Source organism: Hemitrygon akajei, chromosome 14, assembly GCF_048418815.1.
Source record: "Hemitrygon akajei chromosome 14, sHemAka1.3, whole genome shotgun sequence".
NCBI classification, from domain to species: domain Eukaryota; kingdom Metazoa; phylum Chordata; class Chondrichthyes; order Myliobatiformes; family Dasyatidae; genus Hemitrygon; species Hemitrygon akajei.
Window position 1 is genome coordinate 69,261,092 of NC_133137.1, and position 16,033 is coordinate 69,277,124.

At 40.4% G+C, this 16,033-nt stretch overlaps 1 protein-coding gene and 1 pseudogene across 6 annotated transcripts in view; both read right to left on the reverse strand.

Moving 5' to 3' along the window:
• bltp3b (bridge-like lipid transfer protein family member 3B) overlaps positions 1 to 16,033 on the reverse strand; it is a 146,922-nt gene that overhangs the window by 102,652 nt on the left and 28,237 nt on the right. For all 6 annotated transcript variants that reach the window (XM_073066315.1, XM_073066313.1, XM_073066311.1 and 3 more), the window contains exon 2: positions 7,451 to 7,613. In XM_073066315.1, coding sequence (XP_072922416.1) covers positions 7,451 to 7,613 — 163 coding nt within the window. The remainder of the gene's footprint in view (positions 1 to 7,450; positions 7,614 to 16,033) is intronic.
• LOC140739002 (receptor expression-enhancing protein 4-like) lies at positions 564 to 1,061 on the reverse strand (annotated as a pseudogene).

A 16,033-nucleotide genomic window follows, 5' to 3' on the forward strand; every position in this document is an offset into this window, starting at 1 on the left:
CTCATCTGTCTACACCCTTCTGTAGCCGCTCCACTTCCTCAAAACTATTTGACCCTCCACCTATTTTCATAACATCTGCAAACTTTGCAGCAAAGCCATCAATTCCATCATCCAAATTATTAAGATAAAACATAAAAAGTATCAGTCCCAACACAGACCCCCTGTGGAACACCACTAGTCTCTGGCAGCCAACCAGAAAAGGCTCTCTTTATTTCCACTCTCTGCCTCCTGCCAATCAGCCACTGATTTATCCATGCTAGAATCTTTCCTGTAATACTAAGTGCTCATAGCTTGTTAAGCAGCCTCATATGGCACCTTGTCAAAGGCCTTCTGAAAATCCAAGTACACAATATCAACCAATGTCCTTTTGTCTATCCTGTTTGTTATTTCTTCAAAGAATTCCAACAGATTTGTCAGACAAGATTTTCCCTTGAGGAAACCACACTGACTACGGCTCATTTTATCATGTACCTCTAAGTACCCTGAGACCTCATCCATAATAATCAACTCCAACATCTTCCCAACCACTGAGGTCAGACTAACTGGTCTATAGTTTCTGATGTTTATAAAGAGTCAACATTAGACTGCACCATCGTCTTCTTTGACCCCGACTTTACTGGTTTTATAATTCCCACTTTGCCTTATCCTGTCTTTCTTGTCACTTGCCCTCGTCTTATTGATTTGGAACTCAGCTGTTCACGGCGTATTGAACTCCTCTGGCTTTCTGCCTCCCCATCAGATTTGTAGTCATTTTGCAAGTCACTCTCTGCATATTGGTGTTTTAGTGCAGTCTCTAGAGATCTCTCGGAATACTCTCCAATTGCTACCAAGATGGGATCTCTTGCCATTTGCTCATCCTCAGGACAAAGAGGATCTCTGTAATGTGGTGGCTCATCAACAGGGATGGTTGTTAAATCCTGCATACTGAAACTCTTTAGGCATCCAGCAGGAGCTCCCTGACTCTTTGCAGCAGCACTGACAGCAGCAGTTGCAGCCATATTCAACCCTTTCCTGCCAAAATTTACTATGGTTCCATAGATACGCTCTTTGGCTTGTATCATGTAAGGAAGGTCAAATATGATGGCAGAATATAGTATTAATGGTAAGACTCTTGGCAGTGTGGAGGATCAGAGGGATCTTGGGGTCCGAGTCCACAGGACACTCAAAGCAGCTGCACAGGTTGACTCTGTGGTTAAGAAGACATACAATGCATTGGCCTTCATCAATCGTGGGATTGAGTTTAGGAGCTGAGAGATAACGTTACAACTATATAGGACCCAGGTCAGGCCCCACTTAGAGTACTGTGCTCACTAGGTCGCCTCACTACAGGAAGGATGTGTAAGCCATAGAAAGGGTGCAGAGGAGATTTACAAGGATGTTGCCTGGATTGAGGAGCATACCTTATGAAAACAGGTTGAATAAACTTGGCCTTTTCTCCATGGAGCGATGGAGGATGAGAGATGACCTGATAGAGGTGTATAAGATGATGAGAGGCATTGATAGTGTGGATAGTCCGAGGCTTTTAAGAGACTTTTGGATAGGTACATGGAGCTTAGAAAAATAGAGGGCTATGGGTAACCCTAGTAATTTCTAGGGTAGGGACATGTTAGGCACAACTTTGTGGGCCGAGGGCCTGTATTGTGCTGTAGATTTTCTATAGTTTCCTTTCTTCTGCCTCTCTCCCTTCTTGAAGAGTGGAGTGACCTTTGCAATTTTCCAGTCTTCTGGAACCATTCCAGAATCTAGTGATTCTTGAAAGATCACTACAAATGCTTCCACAATCTTCTCAACCACCTCTTTCAGAACCTTGGGGTGTATACCGGGTGACTTATCTACCTTCAGAGCTTTCAGTTTCCCAAGAACCTTTTCTCTAGTTACTGTCACTTCACACACTTCATGACCCCTGACACCTGGAAATTCCATCGTACTGCTAGTGTCTTTCACAGTGAAGACTGATACAAAATACTGACTCAGTTCATCCACCATTTCGTTGTCCCCCACAACTACCTCTCCAGCATTGTTTTCCAGTAGTCCGATAACCACTCTCTCTTTTACACTATGTATCTGAAGAAACTTTTGGTATCCTCTTTAATATTATTGGCTAGCTTGCTTTTGTATTCCATCTTTAGCTTCCTACTGAGTTTTTTTAGTTGCCTTCTGTTGGCTTTTAAAAGCTTCCCACTAATTTTTGCTCTAATATATGCCCTCTCTTTAGTTTTTACGTTGGCTTTGGCTTTTCTTGTTAGCCACAGTTGTATCATCTTTCTTTTAGAATACTTCTTCCTCTTTGGGATGTATATATCCTGTGCCTTCCAATACTAAGGTCCACACTGAAGAAAATCTAATCCAATGTTTAATGAAACAGAATATGTTGCACATTCCCTTTAGTCATTGTCCTTACACAGGACATTCAACTCCAGCAACACCTTTTCTGAACGTGCCTGCACTTGAGGTATACTACGTGAATACAAAATGCTACCTAATGGAAATATCAGAGCCAAGTCTATCAGCTTTAAGTTATATGTCCAACAGGTTTATTCTTGTCTTTTCAATGTGGCTCAAAGTTAAATAGTTGTGCAGCATTATCCAATACCTCAAGACTCAAAACAGATAAACTGATGTGTCCTTAAACAACTACATTGAACTGCTCCCCTAATTATACATTGTTTATTTGCTTTGTTAAAAACATGTTCCAGCAGCTTACGAGATCATGTCTATCATAAACTAAATATAAATACAAGCTTTTGCTGCCTTTTCTCCATATCCAAGGTCTACTGCAGAACTCTCATATTCAAAATGAAGTTCCAAACCTACAATATTTGCAAAAATATGCACTTTTTATCTTCACCTCTGTAAGACTTGGCTCTAAAACTAATTTCCAAGTTCTCAACCAGCTGAAATACTTCCCATCTAAGCCGTCACATCCCTTTAACATCTGGATTACTCAGAAACACAGACAGCACTCCAAATGTTTCCTAAGATGCAGGAGAACTTCTAGCTTCTTGTTCTCTCCCAATAGCAATGCAAACCAGAATTCTATTAACCATTTCTTAAAATTTCAGCTCCTATTCATTACATTTTCATGCTGAACTCCACCAAGTACACCAAGTCTCTCTGCTTCTCCATTTCAGCTTTCCACTAATTAGAAAACAGTTCCTCCAATCTTTTTAAGGTAATCAAACATGAATCCCAGTTACTCACATTGATATCCACATACAAAGATAAGTGACATTGAAATAGCACACACAAAATGCTGGTGGAACACAGCAGGCCAGGCAGCATCTATAAGGAGAAGCACTGTCGACGTTTCGGGCCGAGACCCTTCGTCAGGACTAACTGAAAGGAAAGATAGTAAGAGATTTGAAAGTAGAGTGGGGAGGGGGAAATGCAAAATGAAAGGAGAAGACCGGAGGGTTCGGATGAAGCTAAGAGCTGGAAAGGTGAATGGCCAAAGTGATACAAAGCTGGAGAAGGGAAAGGATCATGGGACGGGAGGCCTCGGGAGAAAGAAAGGGGGAGGGGAGCACCAGAGGGAGATGGAGAACAGGCAGAGTGATGGGCAGAGAGAGAGTGAGATAAAAAAAAAAACAACTAAATATGTCAGGGATGGGGTAAGAAGGGGAGGAGGGGCATTAACAGAAGTTAGAGAAGTCAATGTTCATGCCATCAGGTTGGAGGCTACCCAGCCAGTATATAAGGTGTTGTTCCTCCAACCTGAGTTTGGGTTCATTTTGACAGTAGAGGAGACCATGGATAGACATATCAGAATAGGAATGGGATGTGGAATTAACATGTGTGGCCACTGGGAGATAGTTTATTTTTGGCTTTCTATTCCATCATGTTTCTATAAATATGGCCCTTGTGGCTAAAGGGATCAGGGGGTATGGAGAGAAAGCAGGTACAGGGTTCTGAGTTGGATGATCAGCCACGATCATACTGAATGGCAGTGCAGGCTCGAAGGGCCGAATGACCTACTCCTGCACCTATTTTCTATGTTTCTATCATCCAAGTTACTAAATATATGTACAGTTGAACTCTTACCAAAAATGTTTGTAAAATACCATTTCAGTACTGTCATTGCCACTTCCGGCTATTCAGTTAATTTTATAGCTGGACGAATAATTTAACATATTTTATAAACTTCATTTTTAGCTAATAATCATAAATTACTTAATTAAAACCCTATTCAATAAAATGTTGTAGTTTCACTCACTAGCATTAAAATTGCAAGTTGTACAGAATATTTAAGTAAACAGTTCCCAAAACTTATAAAGAAGGAAAAATATTTGATTGGGAATTACAATGATCTCAACACACTCCAATAAAAAAGTTTTGAGATGTTTGTCACATTAAATGTTAATATTTTCTTGATCACTTACATTACTTACAATAATTTTGTTTAGATACTATCACTTTTCTCTACTGCAAATGCAAAATGAATCATTCAGAAAGGAACAACTTGAGAATTTTTTCCATTAGCAGCCCATTTCCTCTCTTCCACCACAGTCTCCTCCCCAACAACTATAACTTCTGTTTTAACGAGCGACTGTTAAGTTGAAGAAAAATATCAACTGTCATGACTTGACAGAAAAGAACTCAAAGAGCAGATTTCAATAATTGTATTGGTATGTTTATTTTGTTTTGGTTATGCTGTTAATTGTTTATTAGCTAAAAGTGCAACTTCATTGTATAATCACAAATGCCTAATCTTTTATGGAGGATCATAGTCATCAACCTACAAGCAGGCCGACTTGTCTGCTCCAGCCGCCACTTCATTTAGACAAATCTTCTGTTTGTCTTACACAGCTCAGGAAGCATTTTTGAAGAGAAAAACTGTATTAACAATTTAGGTTTAAGACCCTATCAGAATTACTTTCAGAAGACCCACTGTTAAAACCATCAGAAAAGCAGGAATTGTTTCTAGCATTTCTGGTTTAATTTCAGATATCCAGTACATACTGTTATGAATGTACCACAGCTCTGAGGGGCCGAAGGGTGCGGGACCAGCCCCCTCCTTCAAGAGAATCGCAAGATCGCTATTAATTCGGGTCTTGGACCCAGGAAATGAGAGACAATGCAACGGAGTTGACCATTGTTCTTAGAGGCACCTGTGTGAATTGCAACTCTATAGTACGTGCCAGCTATCAGGGACATGGACACCCTCGGGCCATGTGGTGTGGGGATGGTATCACCCTACCTTGATTGACATTTACAAATCTGCCAGCCATGATAAAAAGGAGACTGCTGGAGGCGGTACTCCAGCGACGCACCAGACGGAGACCATCACTCATTTCTCTCGTAATAATGGGAAGCTGCTCAGAAGCCACATGTGATTTGGATCCCCTAGCTAGGGAATCGAGTGGCTAATAACCCTGAAAAGGATTTCGGACTGACAACGAGGAACTCCCGTTCTCGATCTCACGCTTTGAGTCCAGAAGGCTGGCAAGTTTATTTTCTCTCTCCAACCCGTGAACACCCAGCGGTCCCTCAAGCGGCAAAAAGCCTCCATGAACTGGCAAGACTTTTATATTTCCATCGGACAAATCGTTTAACCCCTAGACAACGATAGAGCTTATTTCTTATTGGGTAGTACTACCCCTGCGTCTTAGATTGAGTATTGACGACGTATGTTATCTGAATGTTTGTATTAACCTTACGTTTGTGCCCCTTTATAAATAAAAACGTTTGAAAATGGTACCATCAGACTTCAGCGGACCTCTCTATCTTTGCTGGTAAGTGATCCAGTTACGGGATACGTAACAATACATTTTTTTGATTTTCTCCTTCACATTACAGTAGCATTTTGATAATTCACTATCTGACCATTTGGAAATCACAGTGGTTGTGCACATGATTTACTGAGCCACAGTTCCCACACTCCCTTTCACATGCAGTCTCCTGTTGCCAAATGCTCTTGAAGCTTGCCTGATTCCATCTCCCACATCCCTTTTACACTCAGCTTGTTCACTGAAAAGTTTATTTTTCTATAACAGCTGAAAAGAAAGCAAATTAAAAGTGTGTTGGGGTATTAAAAAGGAATGATAACAGTGCAGAAAATCTATTACCGGTAATTCTGCATCATTGTCACACTGTAAATGTTCCATCATTGTCACACTGTAAATGTTCCAGATTACTCCAACACTATTCAATTTCAAGATCATGGTTACCCAGTGTTACCAGTCCACATTACAAAGGATCAGGGGTAGACTTTCCATATTATAGTTTTCCTTTTCTTTCAGTTTGCATAATTCATTCAAAGATAATGTAATTTGCACTTGAAAATTCCATTACTCAAATTGAGTTCCTAAAGTATTTTGCACTACACAACAGAGTTATAAGATAGCCAAGCCCAGAAAATAAATCCATCTCCAAAGGAGTTTCTGTTCATTCAACTTCCTTGCCTTTGAGCACTCTAAATTTTAACCTAATTTATTTAGGCTACGGTCATCACAGACACATTGAAATATATATATATAAATTTACAAAATAAACTGATTGTTCTTCAGTTTCCCCAGCCCCACAAAAGCAATTCTTAGCAAACAAATCAGATGACACAGGTGACAAATTGACATACAATTAAATGAAAATTAACTCTTTAACAATAAAATTATTAGTTGTAAAACATCTTTAATTATCACTCATTAATACATCAAACAAATTATTTACATTTTATAAGCACTTGGTATTCAGGTTTTCAGAAAAATACAAATGTTATTGAGAAGAAATTCTGGGAAAGGAAAGAATTCAAAATGCAGTAATTTGTGTCAGTATTGCAAACTGCACCCAAAGCAAACAACTCTTCTCCCTCAGAAATGATGCTCAACATTGTCAATAAAGACAAATATAACTTCATTAAGGCAAAAAAATTGAATTGAAAATGTTGAGAACATTGTTTTACAAATGTATAACAATTCCCAGAAAGTGATTTCACAAAATTCAATCCCCAAAGAGTAATACGTAAATCACTTAGTAGTACACGGGTTCAAATCAGTGTAAAATCACTGTATGCTGAATGTCCAAACACTGGAGGTTATAGACAGCCAATTCATCAAGTCATAATTGCCATTAAAATTAACCTTTACCCTCCATATTGATGCTAAAAATGCCAGAATTCCATTTGGTGGGAAAAAACAATACCCTAAAACACTCATATAGACAGTGCACCATTCTTTATTTTTCTAGTTCATATTATTGTCATTAATAATACATGCTAAAAAGTTGTTAACTTATCTCCAAGTTCAATTGTTTATTCACACTGAGAAAATTATCTTGTATTATTTCCACCTGTTTGGCTCAGTAATTGATTTCTGATCCTTTACACACAAACCATTTGATTCCACAAAACTGGCAGATTTAATGTTTTCACCTCAGGGAAGTGTTACACATAACACACTTCAAAATCTTATGCCTTCAAAGTACAATTGATGTAGTTTAGTAATAAGTTTCTTACCCGAATTGCAGCCTTGTTACAGAATACTCTGGTGATTGCCAACCACGTTGGCAAATCCAGCATATTTTGCAATACCTCTTCATCGAGCTCCAAGTTCGTCAACTGACCTTCACCTTTCAAAGTACTCAAATTAATCTTATCTGGTGAAAGATTCTTGGTGAACCTTTAAGACAAGAAGAAAAATAGTTTTGTCATGTATTGGTGATAAAGAAAATTAAAATCTATTCATTGAAATTTTATTGGACGCCATGTTGGGGGGGGCAGCAGAAAGAAAACTTGTTGGTGTGTAGCTATTTTTCATCACAGTTCAAGTATTTTGTTTCCCACTGTTGCTCAATTAAAACATGTTAGAATCAGGTACCACCAAGACTATATAATTATATATATATATATATATACATACATACATACTATAATTTTATGCACTACCTACAGATAATAACTAAGGTAAATTCAAGACAATGGGCAAGATGTCAAAATGAAAATATGATTCATGAAAGAAACTAACAGAAAAACAATAGTGCATCTTTCTCATCTACTACAGTACTAAAATCTTTCAGCAGCTAACAGTGCCAGTCTTGTGGGAAGAGCAGAGGAGTTGAAAGAATAATTCCACTTGGTTTTTGGAAAACCAAGAAAACTCCCCAGTGCCTCAAAACACTTTAGCTAAAAGATATTGCACCACACACAAAATGCTGGAGAAACTCAGCAGGTCAGAAAGCATCAATGTTGATGTTTCAAGCAGACCCATGCTTTGTATTTCCAGCATCTGCAGAACTTCTTGCATTCAGATATTGCACATTCCTTTCTTATTTACTTGGTAAACTGGCTTATTATTGCCATATGCAGTGAGGTACAGTGGAAAGTTCAACTTGCATTCTATCCCTATAGATTATTTCATTACAATAACATGTTGAGATAGCACAAGGCAAAACAAAAGTGTACAATAGTGATACAAAGTACAGAGAAAGTGCAATCCAAGTAGTTAAGAGTACACCTTATTATACTAGGGAATCATTCAATAGACTTAAAACGGGGAGAGAAACTGTCCTTAAGGCCGATGGTACAAGCTTTCAGGACTTTGTATCATCAGCCCAATAGCAGTCGGGAGAAGAGAGAACACCTGGGGTGGGTGGGATTTGATCAGGGAATGAAGTACATGACTTGGGACATCATGTTACAACAGTACAAGTTATTGGTTAGACTGTGCTTGAAACTATCACAGCTGGAAAGGGTGCAGAAAAATAATTCACAAAGATGTCACCAGGACTACAATGCTTAAGTTCAAGCGGGGGTGGAACCTATTCCGCCTGAAGATTGGGGGGGAGGGGGCTGAAGGGTGATCTCAGAGTATGGAATTGAAAATACACTTGGACTAAGATGTTAACTGTCCTGTGCTATCATCAGTGGGATCATTAGTTGATCTGCCACCTGTCTTCAGGAGTTTCAGCCCGCTTATGATCAAGACTCCCTCGAGGTGGTGGGCCAGCAGTGCTAAAGCACCATCTCCCACTGATGAGCTTAACAACTTGGCATCTGCCTCTATCAGAGTTGTTGGTCACTTCCATCCAACAGAAAGTCTACTCTTCAGGTATCTATGCAGCTACTGAAGAGTTTACAAAAGATGGATACACTGTCCAACTATCTGCCCCTCTGGACGTACTCAGTGCACACCCATGATGATCCTGCCTCTGCTGCCTCAGCTACAGCCCTGCTGATTGACTTGATCTCTCTTCTAGTAAAGCCAAGGTCATGCAGCCACTTCGAGAAAGTGAACGCAATAAAGCCATGGCATCCTACTTCGAATGGATAGCATGAGACCTTCCACCCTCTGTCTCTGCACTCTGATCTTAATTCTGCATACTTGGTTTACTTGCGCTCATGGGCTTCATCGATGTTGTCTTCCCAGGGGACTGTGAGTTCACCAATAACCACTTCTCTACTGGTGTCAGACCAGACGATTATATCTGGACACAATGTGGTGAAAACTATTTGCTCCAGGAAATTGCCTTTCCCATCCAGGTCGGCCTTGACACACCAATCATTGGCTGAAGAAAGCATGCTTGATCGTGGGCCTGCGCTGTACACCCTTGACTTAGAGCTTTCTTTCACAAATGATATGCGATGTTCTGTGCAGCATGGGGCATGAGATAAGTTGTGCTGCAGTACTCTCTGCTCAACCGCTTCAGTTACAACTTTGAGAACATTGTTATGTCTCCAAGTGTACATGCCGCTGGAAAGATTGACTCTGCATGCACTCAAAATATGCTGAAGTGTTCCCTTCTCGCCACAAGCAACAAACCTGTCTGTCTTATCTTCATACCAGGTGCTGAGATTGGCAGGTGTTGGGAGCAGGTCATACATTGCTCTATATAGAAAAGAAATGCAGAGCGGTTCCATCTGCCACAGGACATTCCAAGATAGATGTCGTTGTTCAACACTTTCCCACCAGATCCAAGCCCCTTGTTTGGTCAGGCCAGCTGCTTTAGCTAACCTCTTCTCATCTTCTACCTCTCGCATTTCATGTGTTACAAGCCCACGACGCTCCTTACCTGTAGAAGATGACCACCACTTGTGGGTTGTCCATTTAAGTCCCTGGCGGCCTAGCTGGGTAGCCCCAACCGTCTCCTTGTGCTTCAATCTAGACTCTGCCTCATCAACTGCTGCCCGGGCTGACCACTTCCTGCCTGATCTCACATCCGGCTGGATGTTCTTGATGACAGAGTCTTTTGAGTCTCAAAGCATCAAGAATGATCCTACCTTAGCTACCTTGACCTCTTCAACAAGGGATTGCACTGGGATGGTAAGTTTTGTCCGGCTACTGTGGATTGCAATATTAGTGAGGCTGCTCGGTACTCCAAGCCACTTCTTCACATACTTGTTGATTTTCTGTTCCATTGCCTCCACATGGGACATTACCACTTCGCAGACAATTAGTGGCCACATTATCCATGGCATCAGTCCGTACTGCAAGCACCACAACTTCAACTTGCCAGGCAAGCCACATTTGTCGACAGACATCAGACCTTTGCTGATCTGTTCTCCTGTCTCTTGAACCCTCTTGGTGTCTTTCAGTTCCTCTGTGTACCATCGCCCAAGGCTCTTAACTGGTTGGTCCTGAATGGATGGAATCTCCTCTCCACAAAGGGTGAAATGAAAGTCAACCAGTTTTCCTCTCCTAAGAACAAGGCTCCTTGACTTCTTGGTCTTGAACTTCATTCTTCCCCAATCCATTAGCTCCTTGAGTCTAGATAGCACACTTCCCACTGCCTCTGTGCTAGGACCCAAAAGGGTGAGATCGTCCATGAACGCACGTATTGGGTGCAACTCCCCTCCGCCATCAAGTGCAACACCTGGTCCCACTGATTCTGCAGCCCTCACAATGACCTCCATGGCTAACACAAAAAGGATGAGTGAAATCGCACATCCCATTGGGATACCAATGTCCAAGCTCTGCCTAGTTGTAAACTGCTGAGTGGAAAACCTCATCCAGAAATCGTTGTAGTACTGCATAACGAAGTTCCTCACCTTAGCAGGAATCCATAGGAATTCCATTGCTAACTCAATCAAGACATGGGGAATGGAACCATACGCATTTGCAAGATCAAGCCAAACTACAGCCAGATTTCTTCTCAACCTTTTCAACTCCTGGATGGCATGCCATATCATACTAGTATGTTCAAGGCATCCCAGGAAGCCTGGTATTCCTGCCTTCTGCACAGATGTCTTTACCACTCCATTCACTATCACAAATGAAGATATTCTTTCTGCTAGAATGCCAAACATAATCTTCTCCTCTACATTCAGGAGTGAAATTGGTCGGAACTGATTCAATGTAATAGAAATCTCTTCCTTCGGGATGTATACTCCTTCAGCCTCACTCCATGACAAAAGAACAACACCTTGTCTCCACACCACCTTTAACAATCTCCACAAGTATTTCCTCAGCTCTTCACACTTCTTGATGAACCGCTTGACTTCTGCCAGCTTGGGTTCTGACAGATCGAACTTCACTCCTGGCTCAGTAGGCTTCACAAGCCCAGAAATGTCAAGCAAAGGAGCCTCCCGCTGTTCATTAGAGTAAGTGCTTGTCAGGTGATCCTCAAGTTCTTGTTGAGAGATGTTAAGCTGCCCACTCTTACTTTGTTCAAACAATTGCTTTGTGAACTGATGAGGGTTCTCAAAGAACGATTTTCTTGCCTTCTCTTTCTTCCTTCTCTTTTTACGTTGTGACTCTGCACGATGGAGTGATGCTAACTTTAATTGAAAATGCTCTTGGAGATCAGCAAGCCCTGGCTTGTCACCCTCACTTGCTACCTTCCACCTCTGTCTCAACGATCTAAGCTCTCTCCTCAACCTATTAATCTCCTTCTGGCGCCTGCTTGGTTGCTGTGTAGGCTTTGCTTTCTTCAACTCAACTAAACCAAACCTGTACTTTCCAACATCTTAAATCATATCGCTCATCACTTCCAACTTTCTCTTTGATGTTCCCCTGAGGGTATATAAAACGATAAGGATAACAGATTGAGATGAAAGGTCACAGTCTTTTTCTAGGTAGGGGAGTTAAAAACTAGGGACAATAGATTTAATGTGAAAGGGGAAAGATTTATAAGAGATCAAACAGAATTGTTTTCCTGCATGAGTAGATTTGTTTGGAGCACTGCTACAAGAAGCAGCATCCATTAAAGACCCCCATCATCCAGGTCATGTCCTTTTCTGCCATCGGGCAGGAGGTACAGCAGCCTCAAGTCCCACACCACCATGTTCAGAAATAGTTATACCCTAGGATAATCAGGCTTCAGAACTGGCGTAGATAACTTCATTCACCACTACTCTGAATAGATTCTATGGCCTACAGATTCACTTTCAAGGACTCTGAACTCGTATTCTCTGTATTATTCTTTTATTTACACAGTGTCTTCTTTTGCATATTGGTGTTTGTCAGTCTTTGTTCATGTACAGTTTTTCATAAAATTATATTTTATTTCTTCCTCCCCATAAATGCCTGCAAGAAAATGAATCTCAGGTAACATACATATACTTTGATAATAAATTTAGATTGAACTTTGAAAAGTTGTTTAAAAACTTATTGCTTCCTCATCCATAGCTGACTTTAAAAAAGATGTCACAAAAAAACTAAGTAATCATTTCATTTCTCTAGCATTTTCTTATTTAGTATTATTCCGCAGGCACACCCAAGGCTCACATCAATAGCCATGACTGAGTCATTAAAGGGCAGAGATTGTGAATACATCCAGTTGCAATCTGTCAATATTTCCATATGGAGGGAAAGGAAAAAGGGATTGACTGGCCCAGATTTTGCATTCAACTTATACTCATTAACTTATACTCAACTATGCTCAAAGCAAATTTATTTTCAGCATCCATATATATCATCATATACAACCGAGATTCCTTTTCTCGTGGGCATTCACAGTAAATGCAAGAAAAGGAACAGAATCAATTAGAAAACCACACCCAACAGGACAAACAACTAATATGCAAAAAAAACCCACCGCAAATACAAAGAGAAAAGCAAATAATAAATAAGCTATAAATATTGAGAACACAAGGAAGAGTCCACAGAAGTCCACTTCAGTGAGGACAGTTCAGTGATGGGGTGAGTGAAACAATGAAGTTCTCCCCTCTGGTTCAAGAGCCCGATGGTTGAGGGATATTAACTTGGAACCAAAAAAGATGGGGGAAGAGCTTAAAATATTTTTTTTGCATCTGTACTTACTCAGTAGACAGCCACAGAGTCCATAGAAGTGAGACAAAGCAGCATCAACTTGTTGGACCATATACAGAGTAAAGAGGAGAGGTGTTTGCTGTCCTGAGGCAAATCAGGGCAAATCCCCTGGGCTTGACAAGGGGCTTCCTCAGACCCTACGGGAGACAAGTGCAGAAATTGCTGGAGCCCTAGCAGGTAGTTTAAATCATTCTTAGTGACAGGAAAGGATTGAAGGATAGCCAATGTTGTTCCACTGTTTAAAAAAGGCTCTAAACATAAATCAGGGAATTGTAGGCTGATCCATCTGACACCAGTTGTGGGAAAGTAATTAGAAGGTATTCTAAGGGACCAGGTATACAAGGTATTTCCAGCATCTGCAGATTTTCTCTTGTTTCAGATATACAAGTACTTGGGTGGACATGGACTAATTGAGGATAGTCAGCATGGCTTTGTGTATGGTAGGTCATATTTAACAAATATTATAGAGTTTTTCAAGTAAATTGGATAATTGGATTAGACAACAGCTTTGTTGTCTGTCATCTAATATCAACAATCTCGATGATAATGTGGTTAAAATGGATCAGCAAATTTACAATTGACATCAAGACTGGCAGTGTAGTGGACAGCGAGAAAGGCCATCATGGATTGCTGAGGAATCTGGACCAGCTGGAAAAATGGACTGTAAATGGCAGATGGAATTTAATGAAGACAAGTGTGAGGTATTGCACTTTGGAAGGCCAACCAGAGTAGGTCTTACCCAGTGCATGGTAGGACACAGAGGAGTGTAGTAGAACAAAGAGTGTGGTAGAACTGTATGCAGTTTTGGTCACCTACCTACAGGAAAGATGTAAATAAGGCTGAAAGATTACAGAGAAAATTTATAAGCATGTTGCCAGATCTAGAGGACCTGAATTACAAGCTAAGATTGAATAAGTTAGGACTTTATTCCTTAGAACATAAAAGATGAGAGGATATTTGATAGAGCTATACAAAATTATGAGGGGTACAGACAGGGGAAATGAAAACACTGAGGTTGAGTGGGACTACAACTACAAGAGGTCATGGGTTAAGGGGAAAGGTGAGAAGTTTAGAGGGAACATGAGAGGAAACATCTTCACTCAGAGGGTTGTGAAAGTGTGGAATGAGCTGACAGCACCAGTGGTGCTTGCAAGCTCATTTTCAATGCTTAAGCAATGTTTGCAGATACATAGATAGTAGGGGTATAGAGGGCTATGGTCCCGGTGTAGGTCAATGGACGTAGGCAGTTTAAATGGTTTCGGCATGGACTAGATGGGCTGAAGGACCTGTTTCTGTGCTGTACTTTTCTCTGACTCTAAGATGTCCTCCATACTGTGGAGGCTAGTGCCTATGATGGAGCTGACTGAGTTTGCTAAAGAATCAAAAAACAGAAAACAAAATAAAGGGAGGGAAAGAAAAACTGGATCAACATGAGAGACAAGGGCCAAAAATAAAAATAACTTAATAACCCTTGAGGAATTTGTTTGACACCAAATGAAAAATCAATGCAGAAATAAAAACAGAAAATACTGGTAAAGCAGGTCCAGACAACATAGTTGATGTAGACGTAGATGTAGATCCTACTAAGAATGTACTTATAGAATAAGCCTCAACTTCTCACTGAACAACCGGATATTAATACCTTTCCTTCAGTTACAATGCAATCTTGCAGCGAGATCCCAACTTTGGCTGGCGCTGATCCACTCTTTGGATGAAATTTCTTTTCAGTTTATATTTTAATGATGGAAGCAGCGATAATCTTACTTGTTCTTTTCAATATTAGGGCTCTCTATAAATGCAATTTACTTGCATAGATAGAATAAATAAATTTAAATTCGGCTAGACAGAAATTATGAAAGGCTCACTGTAAGAATAAACCTCATTTCCTCCATCACCCTTCTCCCCCCCCCACCCCCCCCCCCCCCCCCCGCAAATCCACATGTAATCACTCCCTCAGTAACAGGAGAAAAGAATGAAGGGTGCTAGATAAATGGGAACCTTGTATATTCTCCTTTGTAATCTCACCTGCAATGAATAAAGATTTGTCATAGCTATACTTCTGGATTTGAGTGGTGACTGGTCTTCAGATCCATTTATCTCACTGTTTTCTATTTATGGTCAATCGCTAGCAATCCCCTAACCCTATTAATACATTAACCACACCCAGCACATTTTCATCTGATGCAGAAACCTTTTAGGTGTTATCTTAACAAATGCTTTTCAGAAATCTAAACACATTTTCTCCACTGGTTTCTCTTTATCCATCCTGGTCTTTCACTTCTCAAAAGTACTCTATTCAGTCTTTAAAATGATATGCTGACTGTACCTATTCCAGTCAATGCAAACATTCTTATTGGAAACAAATAAACTATAATAATGAACATACAGCAACTCGGTCATAGAACATTATAGCACAGAAATGGACCTTTCAGCACATCTAGTCTCTGCCAAATTATTAATCTGCCTCTTTTCATCAACCTGCATCTGGACCAAACACCTCCATACCCTACCATCCATCCAAATATACCTATCTAAATATCAATTAAATCTTGAAATTGCATCTGAATCTTCCACTTCTGCTGGCAGTTTGTTCCACACTCTCACCACCCTCTGAGTGAAGATGTTCCCCCTCATGTTCCCCTTTAAACATTTCAACTTTCATATTTAACCCATGACCTCTAGTTTCAATTTCATCCAGCCTCAGAAGAAAAAGCCTGCTTGCATTTACCACTCATAATACTTCTATAACACTCAATTTTAAAAGGGAACTCCCTTCCCATCTGAGCCACAGAGCCAGACTTAATCCCAGAGACCTGACCGTTATGACTTTCCTG